This window comes from Carlito syrichta, unplaced genomic scaffold, assembly GCF_000164805.1.
Source record: "Carlito syrichta isolate Samal-C Ts95f unplaced genomic scaffold, Tarsius_syrichta-2.0.1 Scaffold126448, whole genome shotgun sequence".
NCBI lineage: Eukaryota > Metazoa > Chordata > Mammalia > Primates > Tarsiidae > Carlito > Carlito syrichta.
Genome location: NW_007070544.1, coordinates 589,088 through 616,545, shown reverse-complemented (window position 1 = coordinate 616,545; position 27,458 = coordinate 589,088). Strand labels below are relative to the sequence as shown.

At 36.6% G+C, this 27,458-nt stretch overlaps 1 protein-coding gene across 3 annotated transcripts in view; it reads right to left on the bottom strand.

The window, feature by feature from the left end:
• Nucleotides 1-27,458, bottom strand: part of NALCN (sodium leak channel, non-selective) — a 363,914-nt gene that overhangs the window by 172,822 nt on the left and 163,634 nt on the right. For all 3 annotated transcript variants that reach the window (XM_008048630.2, XM_008048631.2, XM_021707824.1), the window contains 2 exons: nucleotides 19,811-19,978; nucleotides 13,171-13,362 (listed from right to left, as the gene is read on the bottom strand). In XM_008048630.2, the coding sequence (XP_008046821.1) occupies nucleotides 13,171-13,362; nucleotides 19,811-19,978 (360 nt within the window). The remainder of the gene's footprint in view (nucleotides 1-13,170; nucleotides 13,363-19,810; nucleotides 19,979-27,458) is intronic.

The window sequence follows — 27,458 nt, the reverse complement described above, 5'->3', positions numbered from 1 at the left end:
AATTGGTAAAACTACTTTAGAATACAAGTTTATAAATATCTATCAGGTGTGAAGATATATTTATTCTAAGACCCAGCAACTCTATTTCTAGCTCTATACCCTAAATAATATGATTTCACATATGCACAAATCAATATGCAAGAACGTTCAGAGCAAGTTTGTTTTCACAAAATTTAGAAACCACCATCCAACACCTGGATGTATTAGTTTTTGATTGATGTGTAACAAATTATCACATATTTATCAGGTTAAAAATAATACTTATTTGTTATGTCATAGTTTCTGTAGGCTAGAAGCACAGGCATATTTAACTATATTCTCTGCTCAGGATCTCAAAAAGCTGAAATCAATGTGTTGGCTGGTATTTTGTCTCATCTGAAGCTTGGGGTCTTCTTTCAACTTCATCTGGGTTATCATCAAAATTTAGTTCCTTATGGTTGTAGGACTGAGAGTCCTGCTTTCTTGATGGCTGTAGGCCAGGGTCCTGGCCACATAGATTTTTCACATGGCAGTTTCTTTAAAGTCAACCAAAGACCTTTTCTTGCACAAGAATGGTCCAGTAACTTTAAGTGAGACAAGATACTTTCCTCTTTGGTTGACTCAACATTAAATGGTTAGCAACCTATTCACAGGAGTGAAAGCCCATCACATGCTTACACCCAAGGGGAGGAGATAGTGCAGAGTATGGACGCTGCACTAGGGATGTCTCAGAGTTTGCCCACCACACAGGAGAATGAAAAAATAAATATGTAGTGTTGATATAAATAATGCATCATATATAATACACTAGTTAGTTGCTTTTTATGCAGCAATGACAATAAATAAGACACAGCTCCATGTATTTGTTTAAGCAAATCTCATCAACATAATGTTGAGCAATAACAGCAATTAGCAGAAGAAACAGTGAAGTGTGAGACCATATATTACAAGGTTAAATTATACAAAAGATTTATGAGTGTTAAGACCAAAAATATCCAATTCAAAATAGTGATTCTCTATGGGAGAGAGCAAGGGAGGATTGATCAGGAATAGATTCCTCAGGACTTCAGGTCTCTTGCCAATGTTGTGCTTGTTAAGCTGTGTGTGGTCACAGAGGAATATATTTTCTTATTCTCCATATCTTTTTGCATGTCAAATAGTTTATGACAAAATTAAACATATTTGGAAGACAAAATAATAGAACAAAAATTAAAGATTTAAGCTATATTCATTGAGCTAATATTCTTGAAGATACACTAAACCTCGAGTTTGTTAAAATATAATCATAGTCTCTAATGACATCTGACAAAGTATTTTTTTTTTTGAGTTGGAGTCTCACTCCTGTCACCCAGACGAGTGCAGTGGCCCAGCCTCAACCTGCTGGGCTTCAGCAATCCTTCCTTCCACTTCAGCCTTCCAAGTAGCTGGAATTACAGACGCACGCTACCACGCTTGGCTAATTTTTAATTTATTGTAGAGATGAGGTCTTGCCAAGTTGCCCAGGCGGGCCTCGAACCCGCGGGCTCAGGTAATCCACTCACCTCAGCCTCCCAAAGTGCTGGGATTACAGGTTGAGCCACCAAACTTGGTTGACAAAGTATTTTTAAAAATTAAGCAGTAAGTTGTTCTTTTTCTTTTTTAGCTATATAAAAATTTATCAATTGTTTATTATTGTAGTTATAGAATGTTTTCATATATTCTACAAGCATTTAAAAAATGCAAGTTGTTCTTTAAATTTCTCAGTCATTCTTTGAGTATAACTAAAAGCATGATTAGTCATTTTGGTGGTGAGAGGAAAGGGCAATTAATTTGTAATTATGTTTCATAGCATTTATTGCTTGTATTGTCTAATAAATTTTGGGGCATATTTTATAAGTGAAAATTCAGTAGAGCAAGTAATCAGCATTTAGAGAATGCGAATTAAGAAAACCTATAGCAAATAAACAATATTAAAATTCAAGTACATTGTGTTGTGAAGGGTAGTACATGACATATAAATAAAAACTATTCCCATGTGTACAACTGCAAAACAAATGAGGCTTGTTTATTATTATTTGAGTGGGAAATTAGAAAGAATAAAGAAACAGAGCTGGCTAAAGACGTACAATGAATGTTTACTGCATTCATTCCAGTGACTTACAGGCAGTTGTTTTATATAATAAATGGAGGGAAAAACTGAGCAAAACCTTGGAGAAACTGCTTACGAGCTTTTGTCAGGCGATTATAGAAAAACATGCAATTTGGTTTTGTTTTTGTTACAGAAAGACTGTGGTTGCTCTTGCTTATGCCAATCCGTCTTAAGAGCTGTACAGGCTGTTCTATCATGAAAAGTTAATTTAAATTGTACTCATCATACAATATATTCATCCCAACAAAACAGGAATTGCTGCATTCTGCCTTACAGCAGGATTTGACCTCACTTGTTATTTCTACTTAGCAGTGTGGCTGTTGGGTCCAAACTAAAATAGAAAGTTATTGGCTTGAGATGACAAAGTTGTTTTATTAAATTCTTTCAATGTATCATACTTTTTTTTCCCAATGAAAAAAATTCAAACACCGCCTCTTCATCTCATGGGATTGTTTGCCGAAGCACTCTCAGCTGTCTTCCTTCCTGACTCAACTTATTGATGCTAATGGATCCCACAACACAATGTGAAGTGCTCTGGGAGGTGTAAGGAATGCACAGTGCTTCCAACCTCAAGACACTTGTAGTCTAGTAAAGGCAATAAAACCTGTGTGTTAATGTCAGTGGCGTATGTTAGAAAGTGGCCAGTGTCATAAAAACAGGGAGAGCAGGAACCTACAACTACTTTGTACTTGGTCCTATTCTAGGTGCCTTGCAGATACCTATTTAGGCATCTTGAGAAGGAGCTGGGGTCCAGATGCTTTTGATGAGAGAAATTAAACACCAACTTTCTTTCTATTGCATGTCTATTTACATACCCTGTTTCACAGGGCTTATGGGAGCTTTGGAGACAGAGATGAGAGGAACCACTGCAATGTTTTTAATGGTTTTCTTCCCAACATCCATGTCTTCCCATATGATTAATGTAAGTCAGTCATTTTAATTACAGAAATTTTGAAAGGAATGAGGAATGACCAGGTTGCTGAAACCCACCGAGAGGTGACAGCAAGTTGTTGGGGGAAAGAGGACGATGCTGGGAAAGTTTTTCTTGAGACCTGGGAAGAGAGGACCACTTATACCTCTAGATATTATCATGAAGTCTAGAAATGTTGTATCTGTTTTGCTAGCACATGAAGGCAGCCCATGGAGAAGGCAGCTGTCTTAGTTTGGTAGGGCTGCTTTAACAAAGTACCACACATCTGGGACTTAAAACAACAGAGAGCTATTGGCTTACAGTTATGGAAGCTAGAAGTCTGAAATCAAGGGGTTGGTAGGGCTATGCTTTCTCTGGTGGCTCTAGGGCAAAACATATTTCCTTGCATCTTTTAGCTTCTAGTGTTTCCCAGCATTACTTGATGTTCCTTGGTTTGTAGATGTCACTCCAATCACATGGCCATATCTCTGCATGTCTTCTTATAGTCTTACTCCTATGCATGTATGTCTGTGTTCAAATATTCCCTTTTCTTAAAATCATCAGTCATATTGGATTAGGGTCCACCCTAACAACCTCATTTTGACTCCATTACTTCTGTTTCAAATAAGGTCATATTTTGAGGTTCTGGAGGTTAGTTCAATATATCTTTTTCAGAGGGCTTTGACAATCCCAACTACAATAAAGCGAATTTCAGTAAAATATCCAGAGTCCTGAAAAAAAAATCTACCTACTGTCTTGAATTTTGTGAGATAAATTTCCTTATTGTTTATGTCAGTTGGAATCAAGTTTTCTGTTACTTGTAGCCGGCACATTTGCAACAGAATTATGCAGACAAATGAGATAAGGGTGAGAGAAATGATTGGGGATCTGAAGGTCTTGGGGGAATGAACAACAGTGGAAAAAAGAATATGGCAAATTGAGCCTGATATAGTATGTAAGTATTACAGACCTTTGTGTTGGTTCAGCACTGTTACTCATTCCTCATTCAGAAACCTATTCACTAGTGGTCACCCAGAATGTCCTTTCACTTATCTCATGTGCTGGGTCTTCTTTGACAAATGCTGTTTCTGCTGTGGGACATGGAGCCTCCTGACATGATCCTTCCCTGCCCCAACAATGTTAATGCCTCACAATAGCTTCTTGATTTTCCTAAGTCCCCCAGGAAGCTTATGTTTGTGATAAACTATTCCAGATGCCTTTCCTTCCAGGTATGCATTCACAAAAATATTTTTATTCTTGGCACTCAGTAAATATTGTCTAATTGAATACTTTCCATTGTGTTTGCCAGGATACAAGTGACCCTGATAGATAAGAGTTGGTAGGAGGAATAGACAACTATACAAATTCAGCTGTCCAATTGTGTCACTGTGGAGCTTTGGGTGAGTCATGCAAACTCTCTAAGCCTTGGTTTTAATATCTGTATGTAGGGCTGTTAGTTTATCTGTTACATAGACAGCATTACCATTTTAAAAATAAAGGAAGCTTAGACAAATTAAATGCCACCCTGCCACCCAAGACCATGTACTGAGTCAACAGTGCTTAAGCATTATTCAGGGTGAGTGCTCACCCCATCTCACAAGTGCTTTCACAGTTTTGTTTAGTTTTGGTTTCCTGCATCATTCCAGAGCACTATAAATGTTGCTGGCAGCCAGCCAAGGTGGCCTGAACTAAAGTCAAGAAAATAAACAACTGCTGATTTTTAAAGTTTCTATTTTACTTTGGGTTATATCATGTGTGTTTTGTTGTTGTTGTTGTTTTTCTTTTCTTTCTTTTTTTTTCAGTTGGAGTCTCACTCTGTTGCCCAGACTAGAGTGCAGTGGCATGCTCCCGGCCACCGCAGCCTCGACCTGCTGGGCTCTGGCGATCCTTCTGCCTCGGCCTTCCAAGTAGCTGGAACTACAGGTGCACTCTACCACGCCTGGCAACAGGCAACCACAGTTAATAGAGCATACAGAGCACTCACAAAAATGAAAATACACTAATATAAATACAAAAGGGAAGAGGAAACTCATCCCACTGCAAAGAACACCCACAGACTCAAAGTTGGGGGCTGGGAAAGGTCTTATAGGCAAATGGAAAATAGAAAAATGTAAAAGTAACTACTCTGATATTAGGTAAAGTACTCTTCAAGCCATCAAAATTTAAAAAGGACACAGAAAGGCATTACATAATGATAAAAGGTTCAATCTACCAGCAAGAATAATCTATCTTATACATATATGCACCCAACAAAGGAGCACCAGGTTTTATTAAACAACTACTAAGTAAACTAAGAGAGGATACTGATTTTCACACAATCATAGTTAGAAACCTTAATGCCCCACTAACAGCTCTAGATAGATCACTGAGGCAAAAAAAACAAAAACAAAAACATAGAGATCTGGAACCTTGACTCAGTGCTTGATCAAATGGATTTAATAGACATCTACAAAACACTCCTCCCAACATCTACAGAGTATATTCTACTCTTCAACATATGAAATATACTCCAAGATTAATAACATTCTCAGGTATAAATAAAACATCAACAAACTTCAAAAGATTGAAATAATATCATGCATTGTCTCATATCATAATGGAATAAAAGTAAATTTTACCACCAACAAGATCCTCCCAAGACACACAAAGACATGGACACTAAACAGCATGCTGCTGAATCACTTCTGGGTCAACACAGAAAACAAGAGAGAAATAAAATGATTCCAGGAAACAAACAAACAAAAGATACATCTTATCAGAATATTTGGGATGCTGTGAAATCAGTGTTAAGAGGAAACTTAACATTGCATGCACACATCAAGAAAATAGAAGGATCACAAATAGCCTAATGTCACACCTAAGGGAGCTGGAAAGGCAAGATCACCCAAATCCTAACTTCAGCAGAAGAATCCAGATAACCAAGACAAAATCACAATTGCAGGACATAGAAGACAAAAATATCATAGAAAGGATCAAGGCAAAAAGCTGATTCTTTGAAAGGATAAATAAGATTGACAGACCCCTGGAGATTGACTTAAGAAAAAAGAAAGTAAACACAATTAGAAATGCAAAAAGTGAAGTCACAACTAACCCTGAAGAAATTCAAATGATTATCGGAGATTACTATGAACATCTGTATGCAAATAAACTAGAAAACCTAAGGAAAATGGAGAACTTTCTGGCATCATACAACAACCAAAAGTTGAAACAAGATGAAATTGAAACTCTAAACAGACCAATAACAATCCAGGAAATTGATTCAGTCATAACAATTCTCCCCTCCAAAAAAGCTCCAGACAAGATGTCTTCCCAGCTGAATTCTAAATGACATACAAGGAAAAGCTGATACCTATCTTATTGAAAGTATTCCAGGCAATCGAGAATGATAGAATACTCTTCAATGCATTTTATGAAGCTAACATCGTACTGATATCCAAACCTGGCAAAGATCTATCAAGGAAAGAGAATTACAGGACCCCTATGTTCATCAAGGATGAACATAGATGCAAAAATTCTCAACAAGATTCTAGCAAATCAGATACAACAACACATCCCAAGGATCATCCAGCTTGATCAGGTGAACTTCATTCCTAGGATGCAAAGCTGGTTCAACATTTGCAAGACCATAAACATAATTCAACATATTAACAGACGTAAAATCAAGAACCACATGATTTTATCACTAGACACAGAAAAAGCATTCATCCAGCATCTCTTCTTGATAAAAACCCTTGAGCACCTAGGCACAGAAGGAACATTCCTTAAAACGCTAAGAAGAGCCATCTATGATAACAACCCACAGTCAGCATTTGGCTCAAAGGGTAGAAGCTGGAAGCATTCTCCTTAAGAAATGGAACAAGACAAGGATGCCCACTCCAACCCTGTTTAACATAGTGTTGGAAGTCCTAGTCAGAGCAATCAGGCAGGAGAAGGAAATCAGGGCTATCCAAATAGGAAAAGAAGAGGTTACACTATCCCTTTTTGCAGTTGATAGGATGCTATACCTTGAAAATCCAAGGGTGTCTGTCAAAAGCTTCCTCACACTGATAAATGACTTTGGTAAAGTTTTGGGGTACAAAATCAATGTGCAAAAGACAGTTGCATTTCTATACACCTGCAACAAGCAGGCAGAGAAAAATTGAAAACCACAATCTCATTGACGATAGACACACACACACACACACACACACACACACACACACACACACACACAATGAAATACCTTGGCATCCATCTAATCAGAGAAGTGAAAGACTTCTACAATGAGAACTATAAAATGCTGCTTAAAGAAATCAAGGATGGCCAGGCTAGGTGACTCAGCCTGTAATCCCACGCTTTGGGAGGCCGAGGTGAGTGAATTGCCTGAGCCCGTGGGTTCGAGACCCACCTGGGCAACTTGTCGAGACCTCAGCTCTACAATAAATCAAAAATTAGCCAGGCGTGGTAGCTCGCACCTGTAGTTCCAGCTACTTGGAAGGCTGAGGCGGAAGGATCACCGGAGCCCAGCAGGTCAAGGCTGCGGTGCGGAAGCGGCCACTGCACTTCAGTCTGGGTGACGAAGTAAGACTCCAACTCAAAAAAAAAAAAAAAAAAGAAATCAAGGATGACACAAAGAAATGGAAAAATATTCCCTGCTCATGAATTGGAAGAATGAATATTATCAAGATGTCCATTCTACCCAAGGCAATTTACAGATTCAATGCAATGCCTATCAAATTACCAACATCATTTTTTGCAGAAATGGAAGTGGCAATACAGAAATTCATAAGGAAAAAGGAAAGAACATGAATACCCAAAACAATCCTCAGCAAAATGAATAAAGTGGAAGGTATCACACTTCCAGACTTTAAACTTTATTACAAGGCTACAGTAACCAAAATAGCCTGGTATTGGTACAAGAATAGGCACACAAACCCATAGAAGAGGACGGAGATTCCAGAAGCAAAAACATAGCCTCTCAAACAACTCACCAATAACAATCACTGGAGAAAGGAGACCATATTTAGAAATGGTGCTGGGAAAACTGACTAACCACATGCTGAAGAATGAAACTGGATCCCTACTTTTCACCATATTAAAAAAACCCTCAAAATGGATGAAAGTTGTAAATGTAAATCCTCAAACTAGAAGAATCCTAGAAGAAAATGTAGGAAACACCCTTATTCACATAGGAGTAGGCAACAAATTCTTGACCAAATCCCCAAAAGTGAATGCCATCACAACTAAGATAGACAAGTAGGATCTTATCAAACTGAAAAGCTTTTGCACAGCAAAAGAAACCATCAAGACAATAAACAGACAACCCACAGAATGGGAGAAAATTTTTGCAAATTATGCATCTGCCAAAAGCCCAACATCCAGAATCTACAAGGAACTCAAATGAAGTGAAAGGAAAAAAGCAAGCAACCTCATTAAAAAGTAAGCAAAGGACATAGACACTTCTCAAAAGATGACATTCAAGAGGCCAACACACACATGAAAAATTGCTCTGCCTCACTCACTGTCAGAGAAATACAAATCAAAACTACAATGAGATACCACCTAACTCCAATAAGAATGGCCTTCATTAATAAGTACAAAAACAACTAAAGTTGGCATGGGTGCAGACAAAAGGGAATGCTTCTACATTACTGGAGGGAGTGCAAGCTAGTTCAACCTCTATGGAAAGCAGTGTGGCAATTCCTAAAATAACTAAAAATTTGACCTTCCACATGATCCAGCAATCGCTCTCTTTGGAATATACCCAGAGCAATATAAATTATTTTACAAAAAAGATACCTATACATGCATGTTTATCGCCACACTAGTTACAATAGCAAAAACATGTAACCAACTCTACTGCCCATTGAAAGTGGACTGGATAAAGAAAATACGGTACTTATACACAATGAAATTTAAAAATATGGTACATAGACATATATGCAGCCATAAAGAAGAACAAAATCATGGATTTCACAGCAAATTGGATGGATGGAGTTAGAGGCAATCACCCTAAGTGGACCATCACAGAAATACCTGAATATCGTGTATTCTCATTCGTAAGTGGGCCTTGAACATTAGTCACATTAGCACAAGGGAGGGATTGGCAGTCCCTGGGCACTGCTAGGGGTAGGAGGGAGGAAGGAGGGGGGAGGACATGTGACAATATAAGGGGTACTTGGTTCATTACCAGGGGGAGTGAGGGCCAGCTAGAAGCCCAAACTTCACCTGCATATAGTCTACTCATGTAGTCAATCCTCACCTGTACACCACATTCCTATAACAAAATAAAATATCAAAAAGAAAAAGGAAGGGTACGAGACCTAGGTACAAGTGTCTGCAGAGAAATCTAGCATCAACTATACTGTGTTTTTAACCGTCTTTCCTGATGAATCCCTATTAGGCAAGAACTACCAATTGATGGTGCTTTATTTGATTAGAAATAATAATGCCTCCTTTTTGTAACTGTAATATTTTTAATGCTTCTTGTGAAATTTGATTATTTTTCATGACCTTGACTTTTAATTACATTTATGTGCAAGAAAAAATTCTACTCCTAGTCCATTCACATGTTCAGGGTGTCACCATTATCAGCTGCTAAAAACTCAACGCGAGGGCTGTGGAGTCATTGAGCAGCTTTCATTAAGGTGGTCAAAGTAATCAGGCAAAAAGGCACAATTGAGTAATTGGAAATCTGAAAATGTAATGCTACTTGATTACTATTATGGCTGGAAAATGGAGCCAATCTTGGGTCTAAATCAGGAACAGACATAAAAAGCAGCCTTGTCTTTTCTACAGACATTATGGCCAATTTCAAATAGAGTATTTCTATAGTATATAGTAATCTAACCTTTTAAAAATGCTTTCTAAGCCCAGTTGTGTCATTTTGTGTATTATTTAATACACACAAGGCAGGAGGAAAATACTATTTTTACCTACATCTTGGATGTGAAAAATAAAAGCATAAAGAGTAATTTGTCCAGTGTCAAAATAAGTAATACTTTTAGTTAGCTAAAAAGTGATGCTAAGTTAGATCCGTATGGCTAGAAGCACAGATTTTTTTTTTTGAGGAAATGCTTTTAAAATATAGGCCCATCTCTGAAATTCAGAACTTTCTGAAAATATTTGAAGAGTCTTCTTTTTTGTTGAATTGGAGTCTCACTCTGTTTTCCAGGCTGGAATGCAGTGGCACAGTCATGGCCACCCCAGCGTCAACCTGCTGGGCTCAGGTGATCCTTCTGCCTCAGCCTTCCAAGTAGACAGAACTACAGGCACACACTACCATGCCCGGCTAATTTTTTGATTTATGATAAGATGAGGTCTTGCCAAGTTGCCCAGGCTAGTCTCGAACCCGTGGGCTCAAGCAATCCTCTCAGCTCAGTCTTCCAAAGCGCTGGGAATACAGGCTTGAGCCACAGCACCCAGCCAAAGATTCTTTGTTTATGTAATCTGACTTAAGATGTATTTATTGTCTTTATCTTTCTTTATCTGAAGGTAGGTGATTTGCTAATAAAATATTAATGTGTTGACTACAGGGTGATGATTCAGACAAATGTAGGGGGTGGAATTTCCTGTCTAATGTCTGGAAAATTCTGAACTCCCAAAACCATCTGGCCCAAAGAGGTTTTGGGTAAGGGATATAAAATCAGTGAGGTAAAATGACATGAAATGGTAAAAGACGAAGATATAAATTAAGGTTATGTAAATATAGAACAGACTGGGGTGACTTTTTTTCTTTTAGGATCCCCTAGACCTAGAATGAAGTATGACTCTTAGTGGGCTTACAATAATGTGTGCAGAATTAAACTGGACTGAAACGTGAACCATTGTAATAACAATCTCCGTGTTCCCATGTGAAAGAGGCCATCTGCTAAGGTGGACTTAATGACGTTGCTATTATCCTTGCTTGCATCTCACCATCCCTAGAGGAAGAGTTGACCCTCCAAGCCCAAATCCTGAGTGTGATCCTTTAAGCCCAACCACAGATAATGACATGGCCTTGCCTGGCAGCAGGGAAGCTGCCCTCTCCACCCCAGACTTGGTGCACAGCCAGGGCATTGCAGTATTCTGGAGAGAGCTACATTCAAGCACGCAACCCCTTTCCCGCCAGACCAGCCAGGCTCATAGGCATATCTGCAGTCCCAGCCCAGGGGCCTCCATCTAGAAGCCTCCTGACTGGGGCCTAGCTGAGGCACTTTTCTCCATTCTGGCTCTACAGTACTGGCTCACTCCTAGTCCTTCTGCCTTCTGCCCACCCTTCCTCCTCCCCTGGGTCCATAAAAAGGCCTTTGGTTCAGGACTGCTCAGCAATGAAAAGATCCCTTCCTCTCTGTGCCTCCCCCACATTCACTGATCCATCTGACCCTAACCTAACACAGTTGTATGGGAAACATCAGGGAGTGGTCCCTTTTTTTGCCTTCCGCTTGCACTGTCACTGTCAAGGAACAAAGGTTGGATTGTGACTTTCAGCTTGGCTAGCTGTCCTAGGACCACCTTGACACTTGGCAGCTCAACACCTGTGTAAGGTCAGTCTTTGTCCTCATGCTCTGCTTATTTTTGCCAGCGTCCTCTTTATCCTGTATGTCTCTAACCTCATCCTCTCCTTGCTCTCTCATCAGCATTTACACATGCTCACACTTTCATCCAACTTCAAAGCTCCTTGGCCTTATGTCTTCTTCTTACCATGGATAGTTTTTACACTTTTAAGTTCTGGACAAGAAATTGCTCATCTCAGACCTTGAGCACATGTTGTCCCTGTGATTGGAATCTGCTCACTTGACAACATTCGATTGTTTTTCAGGAACCACTGTTCTAACAAGGCTTCCTGGACTTTCCTTTCCTGGTTATGGACCTTACCTTCCTCCAGGTTCCCGGAGCACCCTAGGCCTGCCTTCATCAAGGTCTGTGGTACTTTTTGTTTATTTTCTGGTAAGTCCCCTCAACTGGGAGTTTACTGAAAACTGGGAGTTTTGTTGTGTTTATGTCCCCAGGATCGCCCAAATCACCTGCCTTTTTATAGGGAATCAGCCAATGCTTGGTGATGGATGAATGAAGGATCTTCTAAAGTAACAAATTTAGCACAAGTTAAAAAAAATGGGTTGGGTGCAGTAGCTTCAGCACTTTGGGAGGCCAAGGTGAGGGAATTGCCAGTGCCCACGGGTTTGAGAACAGCCTGGGCTACTTGGCGAGACTTCATCTCTACAATAAATGAAAAAATTAGTCAAGTGTGGTAGCTCACACCTGTTGGTTCGGCTACTTGGAAGGCTGAGGTGGAAGGATCGCCAGAGCCCAGCAGGTCGATGCAGGGGTGGCTGTGAGCGTGCCACTGCACTCCAGCCTTGGTGACAGAATGAGACCCCAACTAAAAATAAATAAATAAATAAAATAAAAAATATAAAAACTCCAAGCTATATTAGTCTGTCCATGAAAAATACAGACCCTTTTGTTATCAAAGCTCACTTTTAAAAAATCCTGTTTTTACCCCAAAATTATTATTCCTGTGTTATAGGTCATACTATTTCAATGCAAGGTAAGATATATACATTCTTTGTCTTGGTCATTATATTTTTATGTTTCTAAGTCCACATGGAATTAAATTTCAGAATCCTTCTGGTTAGAATCTCTATATTATATATGTGTTCTGTTTATGAATTGATTGATTTTTAACTTTCTTTTTTAGCCTAAGTGAATTCTAATGAGAAAGCAGAGATATGAACTAGATGATCATCTAAAGACATTTCAGATCTATGGAGTCTATTAATTTTATTATATTGAAAATTAAAAGCTTCCTTCTAGATCGTGCTTCCTTCTAGATCATTTAAATATATGAACTGTTAAACAGATTAAAAACAAGTTAACTCTCACAAACACAAAAATGCAAACTCTATTTTAAAATTCTGCTAAGAATCCTAGCGTCCAGGTTTCCGCATCTCAATCTGTTAATTATTTCTAGAATTTTAGAATTGATATATAATCTCCCAATGTTGAAAATGTGCTCCAATACCTGTATCCTACAGAAGATGATGATTTTAAATATTAAAATCTAATTACCCCAAGTTATCAAAAAATGACAATACTTCTGAATCACTGCTAAAGTGAAATTACTTTGATGTTAATCATTATTGCTAAAATAAGAATAATGAATTTAACAGACTCGATTAAAAAAAAATCTTACCCTTGGAAATGTTGTAAACCTGTCCAGTTCTTCTACAAAGCAGAACATCTGCAAACTAATTGCCGACATAACAATCAAGAGGCTGGCAGTAAATACAACCAAACTCCCAAGTTTTTTTCCAGGACCAAATATCTTGTACACAAAATCTTCCAATGCAGGTGAAATCTTAATTAGCCGAACTACCCGGAGAACCTATCGTGAAAGAGAAAAACATACACACGTGATCATTTATTTGCACTGACTATTAAATAAATTCATACTAAAACATCATTGTTAGTAGTGCTTATAAAAATCATACTTTTTTATTTGAGCATCTAATAATTAACAATACAATAACCAAGTAATCAGTCTAGGTCGTGGTCTGTCATATGGCAAGAACTCAAGAAATCCCTGATGAATGAATGAGGGAAAATTTTGGTAACTAAGTGTTTTAACATATTATGTGATCATCCAAAATGATATTAACTAGTACATAGTGTTGAAAAAGTCGATATTTTTCTAATATTCAAATATCAAAGAAAACTTTTAATTAAATACAAGCTGAGCTTTCCTAATCCAAAAATTAAAAATCTGAGGAGCTAAAAAATCTGAAGCATTTTGAGTGCCAATATGATGCCATAAGGGGAAAATTCTACACCTGACACTTTTGCTTTCTGATGACTCAATGTGCACAAACTTTGTTGCATGCACAAAATTAAGAGTATTGTATAAAATTGCCTAAGCTCAGGAGTTTGAGACCAGCCCGGGCAATGTGGTGAGACCTCATCTATACAATGAATCAAAAAATTAGCCGGGCTAAGTGGGTTGACTTTGAGGTGGTCATGAGCGTACCACTGCACTTAAAAAAACAAACTTTTATCAAGGAATCTTTATTTCTGATTGAGATTATTACATCTTCTCCTTCTTCCTTTAAATAATAGAACATCCTGAATTTTAACCTAGCAATGGCTACTACCCAAGGTTATAGACTGCACCTTCCAGTCTCACTTATGGCTACAGTTCTCCAGTGAACTAGGTTGAAACCTATAATATTTGCATGTGAGAGACAATGATTTGTACAACTTTTGGTGCATTAAGTTAAACTTGCCCTGGATACTCTTTTTATAGCTTCCTCTGGCCTAGAAATGGAACAACTAGAGTAGCCCCTGTGGACCAGAAATAGAAATCTTATATAGACTATGACAGGTCCCATCCAGCCCAACAGGTTGGCTTTCTGGATGACCATGTGTAGTAAAGCCACCTGCTTCCCCTGGACACCCACCAATTACTGCAGAGAAACAACCTTCTTATATAAGCTTTGTATTTTTAAACCTTTATTATGTCTACTTGTTACCTATGCTATATATATATATACATATATATATGTATGTGTGTATTTATATATATAAATATACATATACACATGCATATACATGCATATATATATTATATATATATATATAGACAGAGAGAGAGAGAGAGAGAGAGTCACACACTGAATAATGATGTTTGAGACAACTAAGGACCACATATATGACAGTGGTCCCATAAGATTATAATACTGTGTTTTTATTGTACCTTTTCTATGTTTAGATACACAATTACTTAGTGTTATGTCACAATTGTGTCACAACTGCCCACGGTATCCAGTACATTCCCATGCTCCACAGGTTTGTAGGCTAGAAGCAATAGGCTATATCATGTAACCTAGATGTGTAGCAGGCTATACCATCTAGGCTTGTGTTAGTACAATCTATGGTGTCCCCTCAATGATGAAATCTCCTAAGGACACATTTCTCTGAATGTATCCCTATTCTTTTTTTTTTCATTAATCAGTATTTTTTATTATGGTTTTGTGGGGTACAGTTAAGGGTTAGGTGTACAATTACGTTTCATTCAGGCACCCTGTTGATAAGAGGTGTTTTCCCATCCCCCGACAGATATCTGTATCCCTATTCTTAAGCAATGAATGACTGTGTGTGAATGTATGTGTGTGTGTGTGTGTATATAGATACAGAAGGTGCCAAAAAGAGTTTACATATTATAAGAAAGGAAAACACTGTATTAAATTGTAATACTCAATATATACCAATAACAAAAGAATACGGGTCACACTTGATAGATGGCTGCACCGGACAATTCTACTGTCCTGCCTGTCTCATGGTGACTCTAGCGTTCATTTGATTAATGCCATCTTTTGAGTGAATGTGTATATTTGTGAATTAATGAACAAATTCATTCACTCATTTGTTTAACAAATATTCATTGATTATTATGTGTCAAACACTGTGTTGAACACATATAATTCAGTGGCTAATATTTCAAAGGGAATATAGTACAAAGACACAGCTCATAAGGACATATTCATATGATTAAAATGTATACATCTGTATACAATTCAGTGCTGAAGTATATAGTATGGAAAAATACCATTTTTATTAAGTCTAAGATATCAATTTTTAATGTACCTCTGAGAAATAAAAAATGCTGTCAATTAAAGTTTAACACACTGTTGATTATAAGACAGATCCAAAATTTAGAGATATTAAAATAGGAAAATTCTTCTCTTGACACAAATGAAATATGGAATGGACAATGATAGTCCAAGATGGTTTGATATCAGTGAGATTAAGTCATGAAAGATGAATAGTGTATTTGGAGAACAGTAAGAAATGGCAAATGCATTTTTAAAACTTGATTTTAATTTTTGCATGTATAAAAAAATAATATATGTTTGGTTTTGCCTTTTCAGTGTCTCTAGCTTCCTACTCTTGCTGATTTTCCTTTGGCAAATCATTCCTACTCCACTCTTGGTCCATGAGCTCCAGGAAGAGACTCCCCAGTTCCCACGATCCAGGCCTGGCCAGAGTATTCACAATAATCTGAGCCGTTATCAGGATGTTTGCCGGACACCTGTAGCAGGAGGTGTTCTATTATTATTATTTTTTAATCCCCAATGTGCTTATGTAAGCCTGTGTTGCTGGGAGCCATCTTTGCTACCGCATGGGGAAAGCCAGCTTACAAATGAAGTCAGGTAGAAAGGTAGACAGAAATAGACCTGATGATACCGTTTTAGCCTTTGAATTTTGTCATACCCGAAACTAGGTTTACTCCCCTAGACTTTGATTTAACGGGAGAGAATTGGTGATGAATTTTATCATTCCTTTGTCTGAAGAACATAAATTATATGGTTTGTGGCAGCATTTAAGTAAACTAACTGAACAAATGACTCAAGTAGTAAAAAATGCACATTTCTTTCAAATCACACTACTTTAAAATCCTTAACACAATACTTTCACACTACTTTAAAATCCTTAACACAATACTTAAAACTTTATGTGAGAAATCATGTTGTTCAAATTTAATCTCATACCACATGGTTAAGCTACCAGTTTTTCCTGCTGTAACTCTTAACATACATTCCTAAATTGGATCCTATTATACTCAGATAATCTTTCCAAAGAATAAAAACAGCTTTATCATACAAACTATAAAAATATTAGCATTCATATTAATATATAGAAAAATAATCCAGAAAGAGTTTACATTTTTATCAGATTTCTCTGTTATCAGACATAAATGATTTAGTGCCTAATTGTGAACAGCTGAATCCAGGCAATTCAACTGGTTTATAGCTCAAATTTCAGTATTGTTCTCCTCACTTGTATTAATACCATATTTAAAAGATTTTATAAGTAATTTTAAATCCTATCTCAAATTTTAATAAAAACAGCCTATGCACATCTGTGTAATTTTGATACATTAATATTTCATTAGCTTGAAGAAATAGAACTTAATACAACTTCTACATTGATTTGATTACATGTTTAAAGGGTCCCTGCATCTCTGGAAAGGAACAAACCTTGTCAGCAACTCCAGTTGTGCCTTTTCACTTATGTGGGGATAAGTAGACTTTTCACCTGTCTTGAAATTGAATGACAAAAACAAAATTGTCTAAGGAAAAACTTTTTGCCAGCACAATGAACAAAGATCAATTGAAATGAGATGTGTAAAGACCCAAAAGGGAGTTGATCAAGTTAGGACCTAAGGAACTGATCTGTCTAGTACTGTGGATTCTCTGTATCTAAATTTGTAAAAATTCCTGTGATGCCTAAGCTTCTCAAGAGATTTATTTTTTATCCACAAAATAACTGAGATAATTTGTATTCATTACAATAGAAAAATATAAACATAGCCATGTATAGAGATATACAAATGAATATCACTTAATCATCAATGTAAATTAAACTAATACCAATGATCTAGAATCAAAGACAATATTAAGATTATAAACTTCACTGACTATGATTTGACTCTATCTATGTATCTATCTAGTCAAATAGTTAAAGCCCAGCAAGTTAATTTTGGATTTTTTTTTTTTTTTGAGTTGGAGTCTCACTTTGTTGGCCAAGCTAGAGTGCAGTGGCACACTCATGGCCACCCCAGCGTGGATCTGCTGGGCTCAGGTGATCCTTCCACCTTAGCCTTCCAAGTAGCTGGAACTACAGGCATGCACTATGAGGCCTGGCCAATTTTTGGTTTATTGTAGACATGGGGTCTCGCCAAGTTGTCTGGGCTGGTCTCGAACCCTCAGGCTCAGGCAATCCACTTGCCTCAGCCTCCCAAAGTGCTGGGATTACAGGCTGAGTCACCTAATTCTGAATATTTTTTTAAAAAATGGGGGCAACCCTTTCAGATCCTCTTCCACTGTGGGGGCTTTTTCTGTCCTCTCAGTAAATCCTGCTTTCTTAAAAAAAAAAAAAAAAAGGAATAGACTGGTAGGAAAAAAATTAGAGATGACTACTACAGAAGGAAACTAAAGATGCTTAATAGTTTGTAGTAAGTTTCTCGTAATTTTTTTCATTTTATAGGTGTTTTACATAACATATGCATCTAGTTACATATGTCATGTAATTTATACTGTTTTGCATTTAAATAAAACAATCATATTTCTAAATTTTAATAAGCCCATCAAAATTATAATTTTGTGGTCAAATTTGCATTGTGACTCCTTAAACTATTCCTCAAATGTTTACCCTTGAAGCAGTCTCCATTTTTCCCTCATAGGCAATTCCATAATGAATAATTTTGCACACAAAATGTTGATCTCTTCTAACTTTTCACTGAAAAATGATCTGTCAGAGGCTGCAGCAATTTTAAGAACTTGAGTATATTTTATACTGTGCCTTTGCTGAAATAGGCAACATTATTTTTCTGCACTTGTAGACTTGGATAGGTTTGTAAAAAAAGATATTGTTTTTGAATATAGAGCATATTCTCTATAATGATGCCCATGATAAATTTGTGAATCGAAATAGCAGTGGACAAGAACATATAATGACATGAATGTTTGGAAAGCATGTTTTGTATGTTTAAAGTATATTTTAAACATGTGTATATCTCTTGCCTCAGTCATTCCACATGTGATAACCAAGTCTTAGGGACATAACTCAACAAATGATGAGACTTTTATGTCCAAAGATGTTGAGGGAAGTGAAAGCGTAAACCATGATAACCCTCTGTGGGTTTAATATACTCAGCTATGATTACTAGAGGCTCAGCTTTCGTCTGGGTTTGTGGGGTATTTGCTTTTCACTGTATGTGAATTATATTTACATGTGCTTTCTTCCAGATTTCAAAAATATCTAGTTACATGTTGTGATCTGGCAGCTGAAGTTAATATTGTTGTGCAAATAGTAGCTTTGGTATTGCCAATAAGTAAAATTAAGAAAGAAATCAATGCATTTTCTTTCTCCTAAGGAATTAGAATCCTGTTTCCTCTAAATTACTTATTTAAAATTTGACTACCATATGATTTCTCAACTATTCAAAAATATCTGCTAGAAAACAATGCACATTCTGGTGTTTCCATGATAAGTTATATAAAAGCCCAAGTTTGAGTCAGAAAGATATATGTGAGATATTTTTGACTAGGATACCATATGTATATATTTGACCAAGTATTTAACAGAACAATAAGCACATTGCTATGATGAAATAATCACAAAAAATGTAACTAATAATTGCAAAAATATAATTTAATATAGCACATTTGAAAAAGATATCCAACTATTATGAATTAGGTAGAAGAGTGTAAGTATAGTGTAAATATCATTATTCGATAATCACAAAGAAATTTATAGGCATTTATAAACAATACTATGTGACTAGTTACAGTTTGTTAAGGTTAGTTTTATAAACCTTTATTATTTTTCCATTGAAAATCTTGTTGAACAAACATTTAGGTTTAGTGACAAGGAAGATATACACTTGGAATGAAATTCATATTTCCTACTCTTTAAAGTTTGTGCCAACATCTTATGTAGTTTAAAATTTGACATATATAGACATATACATGGCATGTGTAGATATGTTATTCACATATATAAACATGTATATCTATATACTGCTAATTTAGAAGCAACATGTAAATATCTGCATTATTACTATGAATTTTCAGGAGTTTTAAGATAATTTTTACAATTTCTGAAGGCATTTCTAATATTTAAGATGTAATTGGTTCTCTATCAATTTCATATGTACTTTATAGTTATCATATGTAAATAATATATATTGTTAGATATCATTGTTAAAAGATCATGATGGGAATTTCCTCTGGAAATAAAAAATTCTAAAGACAAATAGGCATTATTTGTATTACCTGAAAGTATGTGAATTGTGAATGATAAAGATCTGGATATACATGAAGAGTAGTTCCAATTACAAGCAGTAGCTCGAATTTGTGAAGAGATGAGCTAATATATCCAGTAAATCCCAAACACCATATCTTCAGAAGTGCTTCCAAATCAAAAAGTACTGTAAAAGCCACCTAGGGAAATAAAGAGACATAAAAATTGGAATCTAAAACTGTAATTTATTTCAAATTATTTCATATATTTCTCAGTGTATGAATTTTAGCCACTATTGCATAAACTGAGAAGCCCTTAAGGTCAAGAAATTTTTTTAAAAAATGGTTTTGAAGTACACCAACTAGAACATAGTAGACCAATGCTATCTTAAACAAACAAAAATGCTAAAAGTTTAAATGTTTTTGAATGGTATTATTTCTTTATTATCTACTATTTTATATTATTTAAAAACTGTCTGGGCGCAGTGGCTCAAGCCTATAATCCCAGAACTTTGGGAAGCGAGGTGAGAGGATTGCCTGAGCCTGTAGGTTTGAGACCAGTCTGGGCAACATGGCGTGACCTTGTCTCTACAATAAATCAAAAAAATTAGCCGGAGTGGTAACACGTGCCTATAGTTCCGGCTACTCGAAAGGCTGAGACAGAGGACTGCCTGAACCCAGAAGGTCGATGCTGGGGTGGCTGTGAGTGTGCTACTGCACTCCAGCCTGGGTGATGGAGTGAGACTCCAACTCAAAAAAACAAAAACAAACAAAAAAATTGCCATTTATAAAATTTGCTGTAGACACAGAAAGGCAGATTTTTTTGGTATAAGTTGTCTTTTCTAAAGATAAAATTTCTATAATATACCTAGTATATTATAAAACAGTGACATATACTATTAACCATAATTAAACCAAAACTAAAAAAGTGAAAATGTCACTTATTTCTCTATACTTTGTACTACATGAAAGTACAGAAATTGGGATTGTATACTAAGTAATTTATGTGTATGTATATATAAATGAGTAAAATAACAAATCAATATATTACTATATTAATAAAATTAATAATCACTGTTACCCTAGAAATAAATTCACTCAACCTTTTAATCTCCTGCCTACATTCGTGAATTTGCTATTACAAATAGCAATATTATAAAATGCACACATAAAGATAGCATGTTATTTTCCTTTATCTGTCCTGTAGATAAGAAGTCTCTTTTTATAGAGAAAGGATGCAACTGTAATTAAAAGTGCAATTACCAACATAATTCTTCTCAGACCTAGAAATGACAATAGAGAAATTCATACAGGAACATAGGTGGCCACGAATAGCCAAAACAATCCTCAGCAAAAGAAACAAAGTGAGAGGTATCACACTTCCAGACTTTAAACTTTATTATAAAGCTACAACAATCAAAACAACCTGGTATAGGTACACGGACAGACATATAGACCAACGGAACAGGATAGAGATTCTGGAAGTCAAATCTCAATTTTTCAACCATCTTATCTTCGACAAAGCCTCCAGCAACAATCACTGGGGAGAGGAGAATCTATTCAGTAAATGGTGCTGGGAAAACTGGTTGATCACATGCAGAAGATTGAAACAGGACCTTACCTATGCCCATACACAAAAATCAACTCTAAATGGATCAAAGACCTAAATGTAAAACCTCAAACTATAAGAATCCTAGAAAATGCAGGAAATACCCTTAAAGGAATCACAACAGGCAACCCATTCCTGATCAAAACCCCAGATGCCCATACCATAAGAGATAAGATAGACAAGTGAGTCCTCATCAAACTGAAAAGGTTCTGCAAAGCAAAAGAAACCATCAAGAGAGTGGGGAGACAGTCCACAGAATGGGAAAACATATTTGCCAACAGTATATCGGACAAAGACCTAAAATCGAGGATCTACAAGGAACTCAAATGTGCCTAAAAAAAAAAAAAAAGAGGCCGGGCTTGGTGGCTCAGCCTGTAATCTCAGCACTTTGGGAGGCTGTGGTGAGTGGCTTTCCTGAGCCCACAGGTTCGAGACCAGCCCGGGTAACTTGGCAAGACCTCGCCTCTACAATTAAAAAAACAAAAAACAAAAAAAAAAATTACCTGGGTGTGGTAGCGCTCACCTGTAGTTCTGGTTACTTGTAAGACTGAGACAGAAGGATTGCCAGAGCCTAGCAGGTGGCCACGAGCATGCCACTGCACTCTAGCCTGGGTGACTGAGTGAGACTCCAACTCAAAAAAAAAAAAAAAAAGAAAGAAAATTAACCTGGCATTGTAGCGCATGCCTGTTGTTCCAGCTACTTGGAAGGCTGAGGGGGAAGGATCACCTGAACCCAGCAGGTCAATACTGGGATGGCCATGAGCGTGCCACTGCACTCCAGCCTGGGGAATGGAGTAGGACTCCAAATAAAAAAAAAAAAAGAAAAAAAAAAGGATCACTGGAGCCCAGTGGGTCGAGGCTGCAGTGGCCGGGAGCGGCCACTGCACTCCAGTCTGGGAGACAGAGTGAGACTCCAACTCAAAAAAAAGAAAAAAAAAAAAGAAAAAGAAAAGAAAAAAACCAAACAGCCCCATTAAAAAGTGGGCAAAAGACATGAGTACACACTTCTCAAAAGAAGACATACAGGCAGCCAACAGACACATGAAAAGTGCTCAGTCTCACTAATCATCAGAGAAATGCAAATCAAAACCACATTGAGATGCCACCTAACCCCAATAAGAATGGCCTTCATTAATAAGACAAAAGACAACAGATGCTGGTGAGGATGGGGAGAAAAGAAAACTCTTCCACACTGCTGGTGGGAATGTAAACTAGTTCAATCTCTATGGAAAACAGTGTGATGATTCCTAAAAGAATTAGAAATTGACCTTCCATACAACCCAGCAAACCTTCTGGGAATACATCTGGAAGAACTCAAATCATTCTATGAAAAAGATACTTGCACATGCATGTTTATTACAGCTCTATTCACAATAGTAAAAATATGGAGCCAAGCACACTGCCCATCGAAACTGGACGGAAAAAATGTACATATACACAATGGAATATTACGCAGTCACAAAGGACAGAATTATGAACTTCACAGCAAATTGGATGGATTTAGAGTCTATCATACTCAGTGATCTATCACAGAAACAAAGAACTGAGTGCCATATGTTCTCACTCATAAGCAGACCCTGAATATTTAACATAATACTATAAGAAAGGGATTGGCAGTAGCTGGAAACTGCCAGGGGGGAGGGCATGTGACATCAATAAGGGTACCTGATCTCAAACCAAGTGAAGTGGGGACCAAAGGGGGGCCCAAATTGTACCTGTATGATGACCATTTGTATACCTAATCCTGACGTGTACCCCACATCATTAAAAGAAAAAAAAACGAAAGTGTGCAGTAGAGGATTAACTTCTAATTAATGACCATAAGGATAACTATTGGGATTAGTCATAATATATCCCTCTGAGAAGATATTACATGATGCCACATGGAGATAGGAATATAGGAACGCTTGCTTCTCTTTTTCTAGGCTAGTATGGAATATCAGAAGACATTTTCTTCCACTTAGACAATGTGGGGAAAATGGAGTTTTCATAATAGCATTTTAAGAAATGGAACATTAAAAGCATTACAGATGATGAATTTAGATGTGAGGAGGAAATTAGCATCACTTCTCAAATCTACCATTTCTATAGATTGTAATTACTTTAAAATTTTAATTCATATTTCCCTTTTTAAAAAGGTCAGAAAATGCAATACATTTCAACTTTAAATTAATCTTAAGTATACACACAAAGTGTTAATAAACTCCTTTGACCACCTTTCTCAGGTGTTTCATGTTAATATCTTGTATATCCTTCCTCGATCATCTCCACCTTCATCCACACATGAAATCACATAAATGAGCTGCACTTACATGTCATTCTGCAACTCGCTTTGCTCACTCACTAACAATCATGGCTATTTCTACACATTGAGGGATATAGGTCCTACTTACTCTTTATTTATCAATAGCATAATTTCCTATAGAGTTCAACATTTATTTAGCTTGATATTTTTCCTACTAATTGACTGACAGATAATACTTGCAGGAATCATCAGGAAAGATGGCTATGCATTTTGTGACTTCAAAACAAAGGTTGTACTAAGTTCCTTTCTCAACATCCATATTTCTTGAGACTTTTAAATCTATAAAAAGATTTCCAAACTTATTTGGGGCATAGACAGGTTTGTGCGTTTTAAATTTTAGAAAATATTAAAGAGATTACTTTAAAAATATTATAATGAATAATTCACCTTCCAGCAACATAGGAAAGTTTCTCTTGTTCCAAATCTATACCAGTACAAGTGTAATCAAACATTGATTGCTGTTCATTGGTTCATATGTGTATTGATGCATTTAGCTTTAATTTATTTTTAGAGTGATTAAAGTTTACTATTCATAACCTTGACACTATTATATTGTGTTCTTATGTATTTTCTCATCAGTTTTTGGAGTTGTTAATATTGAGGACATTAATCTTTGTCTGCAAATATTATTTTCCTTAGGAAATAGTCTGATTTTTAACTTTGAGGTCATTAGCTTTACAGACATTATAAAATTTGCATGTTCATGTATGCCTATCTTTAAGTTTCTTATTTTTTTTCTTTACTTTTTACATGCGAACTAAGATTTTAAAAGAATTAAGATCTAATCTTCGTATGCAGGAACACTACAATTTTCTATTTATTTGAACTATGTTTTATATTATTTAATAAAAATTTTCCATATAGTTATCTCACATATCTATCTATCCATCTCTCTATCATTTTCTGTTATTTCTTTTTTGAATTGGAGTCTCGCTCTGTTGCCCAGGTTGGAGTGCAGTGGCATGTTCATGGCCACCGTAGCCTCAACCTGCTGGGTTTAGGTGATCCTTCCACTTGAGCTTTCCAAGTAGCTAGAGCTACAGACGCACACCACCACACCTGGCTAGTTTTTGTGATTTATTGAAGAGAGGAGGTCTCACCAAGTTTCCCAGGTTGGTCTCGAACCCCTGGGCTCAGGCAATCCTTTTGCCTTGGCCTACCAAAGTACTGGGATTACAGGTTGAGACATCGCGCCCGGCCCATTTTCTACTATTTCTGCCAGTGGAGATAAAAGCTATCAATTTCTCTATATTAACTTTGTATACCCATCTTACTAGATTCTTCTAGTAATTTAAACATTTTTAATAAAGTCTCCTGGGTTTTATAGAAAAACGCACACATCATCTGGAAATGAAATAAAATTATTTCTTTTTCAAAATTTATTTTGTTTTTGAAATTAGCCATATTAATGCATTAGCTATAATGGTACAATTGTATAGTGGTTACTAAGTAACCAAATGGTAATTATAGGTATCCATGATTTGCTCCTTCTTTTCTTTCTTTTTTTTTTTTTTGAGTTGGAGTCTCACTCTGTTGCCCAGACTAGAGTGCAGTGGCCGCTCCCAGTGACCGCAGCCTCGATCTGCTGGGCTCTGATGATCCTTCTGCCTCAGCCTTCCAAGTAGCTGGAATTACAGGCGTGCGCTACCATGCCCGGCTAATTTTTTGATTTATCCACTCACCTCAGCCTCCCAATGGTGCGGGATTACAGGCTGAGCCACCGAGCCCAGCTGCTCCTTATTTTCAATAAAGGTGTTTTTGATATTCATATGTAATGGTTGCAGTGGGTTTAGGTAATTCATTTCCACTATGTTTAGAGACTTTCCTTCTCTTTCTAGTCTACTTCAAGAGACTTAACCTTCAATTATCTGAGGCAATAAAATATATCATAAGAGCCCTTGATGTCAACCATTTGTTCATTCCTGGGATAAATTCCAGATGATAATGCTAACTTGCTGGATTTTATTGGGTAACATATTATTTATAATTTCTTATAGCTACTGTTACATGTAAAATTGGCCTGTAATTTTACTTGTATATCAATATCAGGTTTTAGCTAAGATTATGCTAGCTTTGTCAGTTATACTATAGAGTTTTCTACTTTTTGTATGATGATTTCTTAAATAAAATAAGAATTAGCAGATCTTTGAAAGTTGGTAGAAACAATGGGGAAAACAATATTGGCACAGACCTCTATGTAAATGGTAGAGCATCACTTTCCAATGTTGTTCTGATCAGATTCCTTTTTTTTCATAGTCAGTCATTTAAAAAATTATTTGTAATTATAATAGTACATATTTATGGGATACAATTTCATATTTCGATACATATTCATGTTGCACAATGACCCAATCAGGGCAATTAGTGTATCCATCACCTCATGCATTTATCATCTCTGTGTGGTGAGAACATTCACAAGGCTCTCTTTTAGTTGTTTTGTAATATACAGTATTTTACTGTTAATCATAGTCACCCCACTGTGCAATGGTACATCAGAATGTATTGCTCCTATTTACTTGTAACTTTGTAACTACTGACAAACCTTTCCCCATCCTCCCCTCTTTCCAATCTCTAGTAACCACTGTTCTACTCTCTGCTTCTAAAATTTAAGATATCACATATGAGTGAGATTATGTGGTATTGGTCTTTCTGTGTCTGGTTTATTTCAACTGATATGATCCCCTTAAGTTTCATCCGTGTTGTCACAAAGGATATGATTTCATTCTTTGTTTTAGTGAATAATATTCCATTGTGCATGTATACTGCATTTCTTTTATACATCTATTTATTCATTGTTGGACACTTAGGTTGATTCCATATCTTGGCTATTGTAAATAGTGCTGCCATAAACAGATTTCTTATCTTTATCCATCACTTTGGCAGTTTACATTTTTCAGGAGATCATCAATTTCCTCTAGATTTTCAAGACCTGCACTTAAAGTACATTTTTCCAGAAAGAATCTAGTACCCCTTTAAATCAGCTTCTTGATTGATGTTTCATGGACCCTGAGAGTAATGTGATTTTGAACTCCAACTGTATGTGAGGCAAACCGTCTTACACAGTTCAGTAGAGATAGCATTTTGATCCATCTGAGACCAAGGTCAAGACTGGAGGTCTCCTCGTTTCCCTCTGAAGAATGAGATGTGTCCTTTCATTTAGGCACAGAGACCTCATCTATCCTGATGTTATGCGGGGTCTCTCTTTTGACTGGGCACCTTACACAGGCCTGTAGCCTTCTCTATCTTGGGCACACTCCTGACAATTGCAAGTTCTGGTAATAAGGATATCAAATGCCCTCAGAGGAGCCACTGGCTTTGGGGCCCAGCTGGTATGCTGGACTCACATCACATTTAATTTTTGGCCTTGAGAATTTTCTTTACTTTTTTGCACATTCTGCTGGACGTTTAAAATATGTTAATATTTTAGGTATTTTGCAGAGATGATTTTCCGCCCCCCTTTGGGACCACTTTGTATGTATTTCTTATAAGCAGTATCTGACTGGATTGTGTGTTTAAACATACTTGTATTTTCTATGTCTTTTAGTAGGAAAATTCAACTTACATTTAATGTGCCAAAGTTATACTTGGTCTTAAGTATGTTTCCTGTTTATTATATATCGTTGCTACTTTATCTTTTAGCCTTTTGGCGGCGGGGGGGGGGGAGTTCTTTTTTGGCTTGGTTGAATTTTTAAAATTTATTTTCTCTTTTCTAATTCCCCAGGTTAATTTTCAGTGGTAATAAATTAACCAATGCTTTTAAATAATTG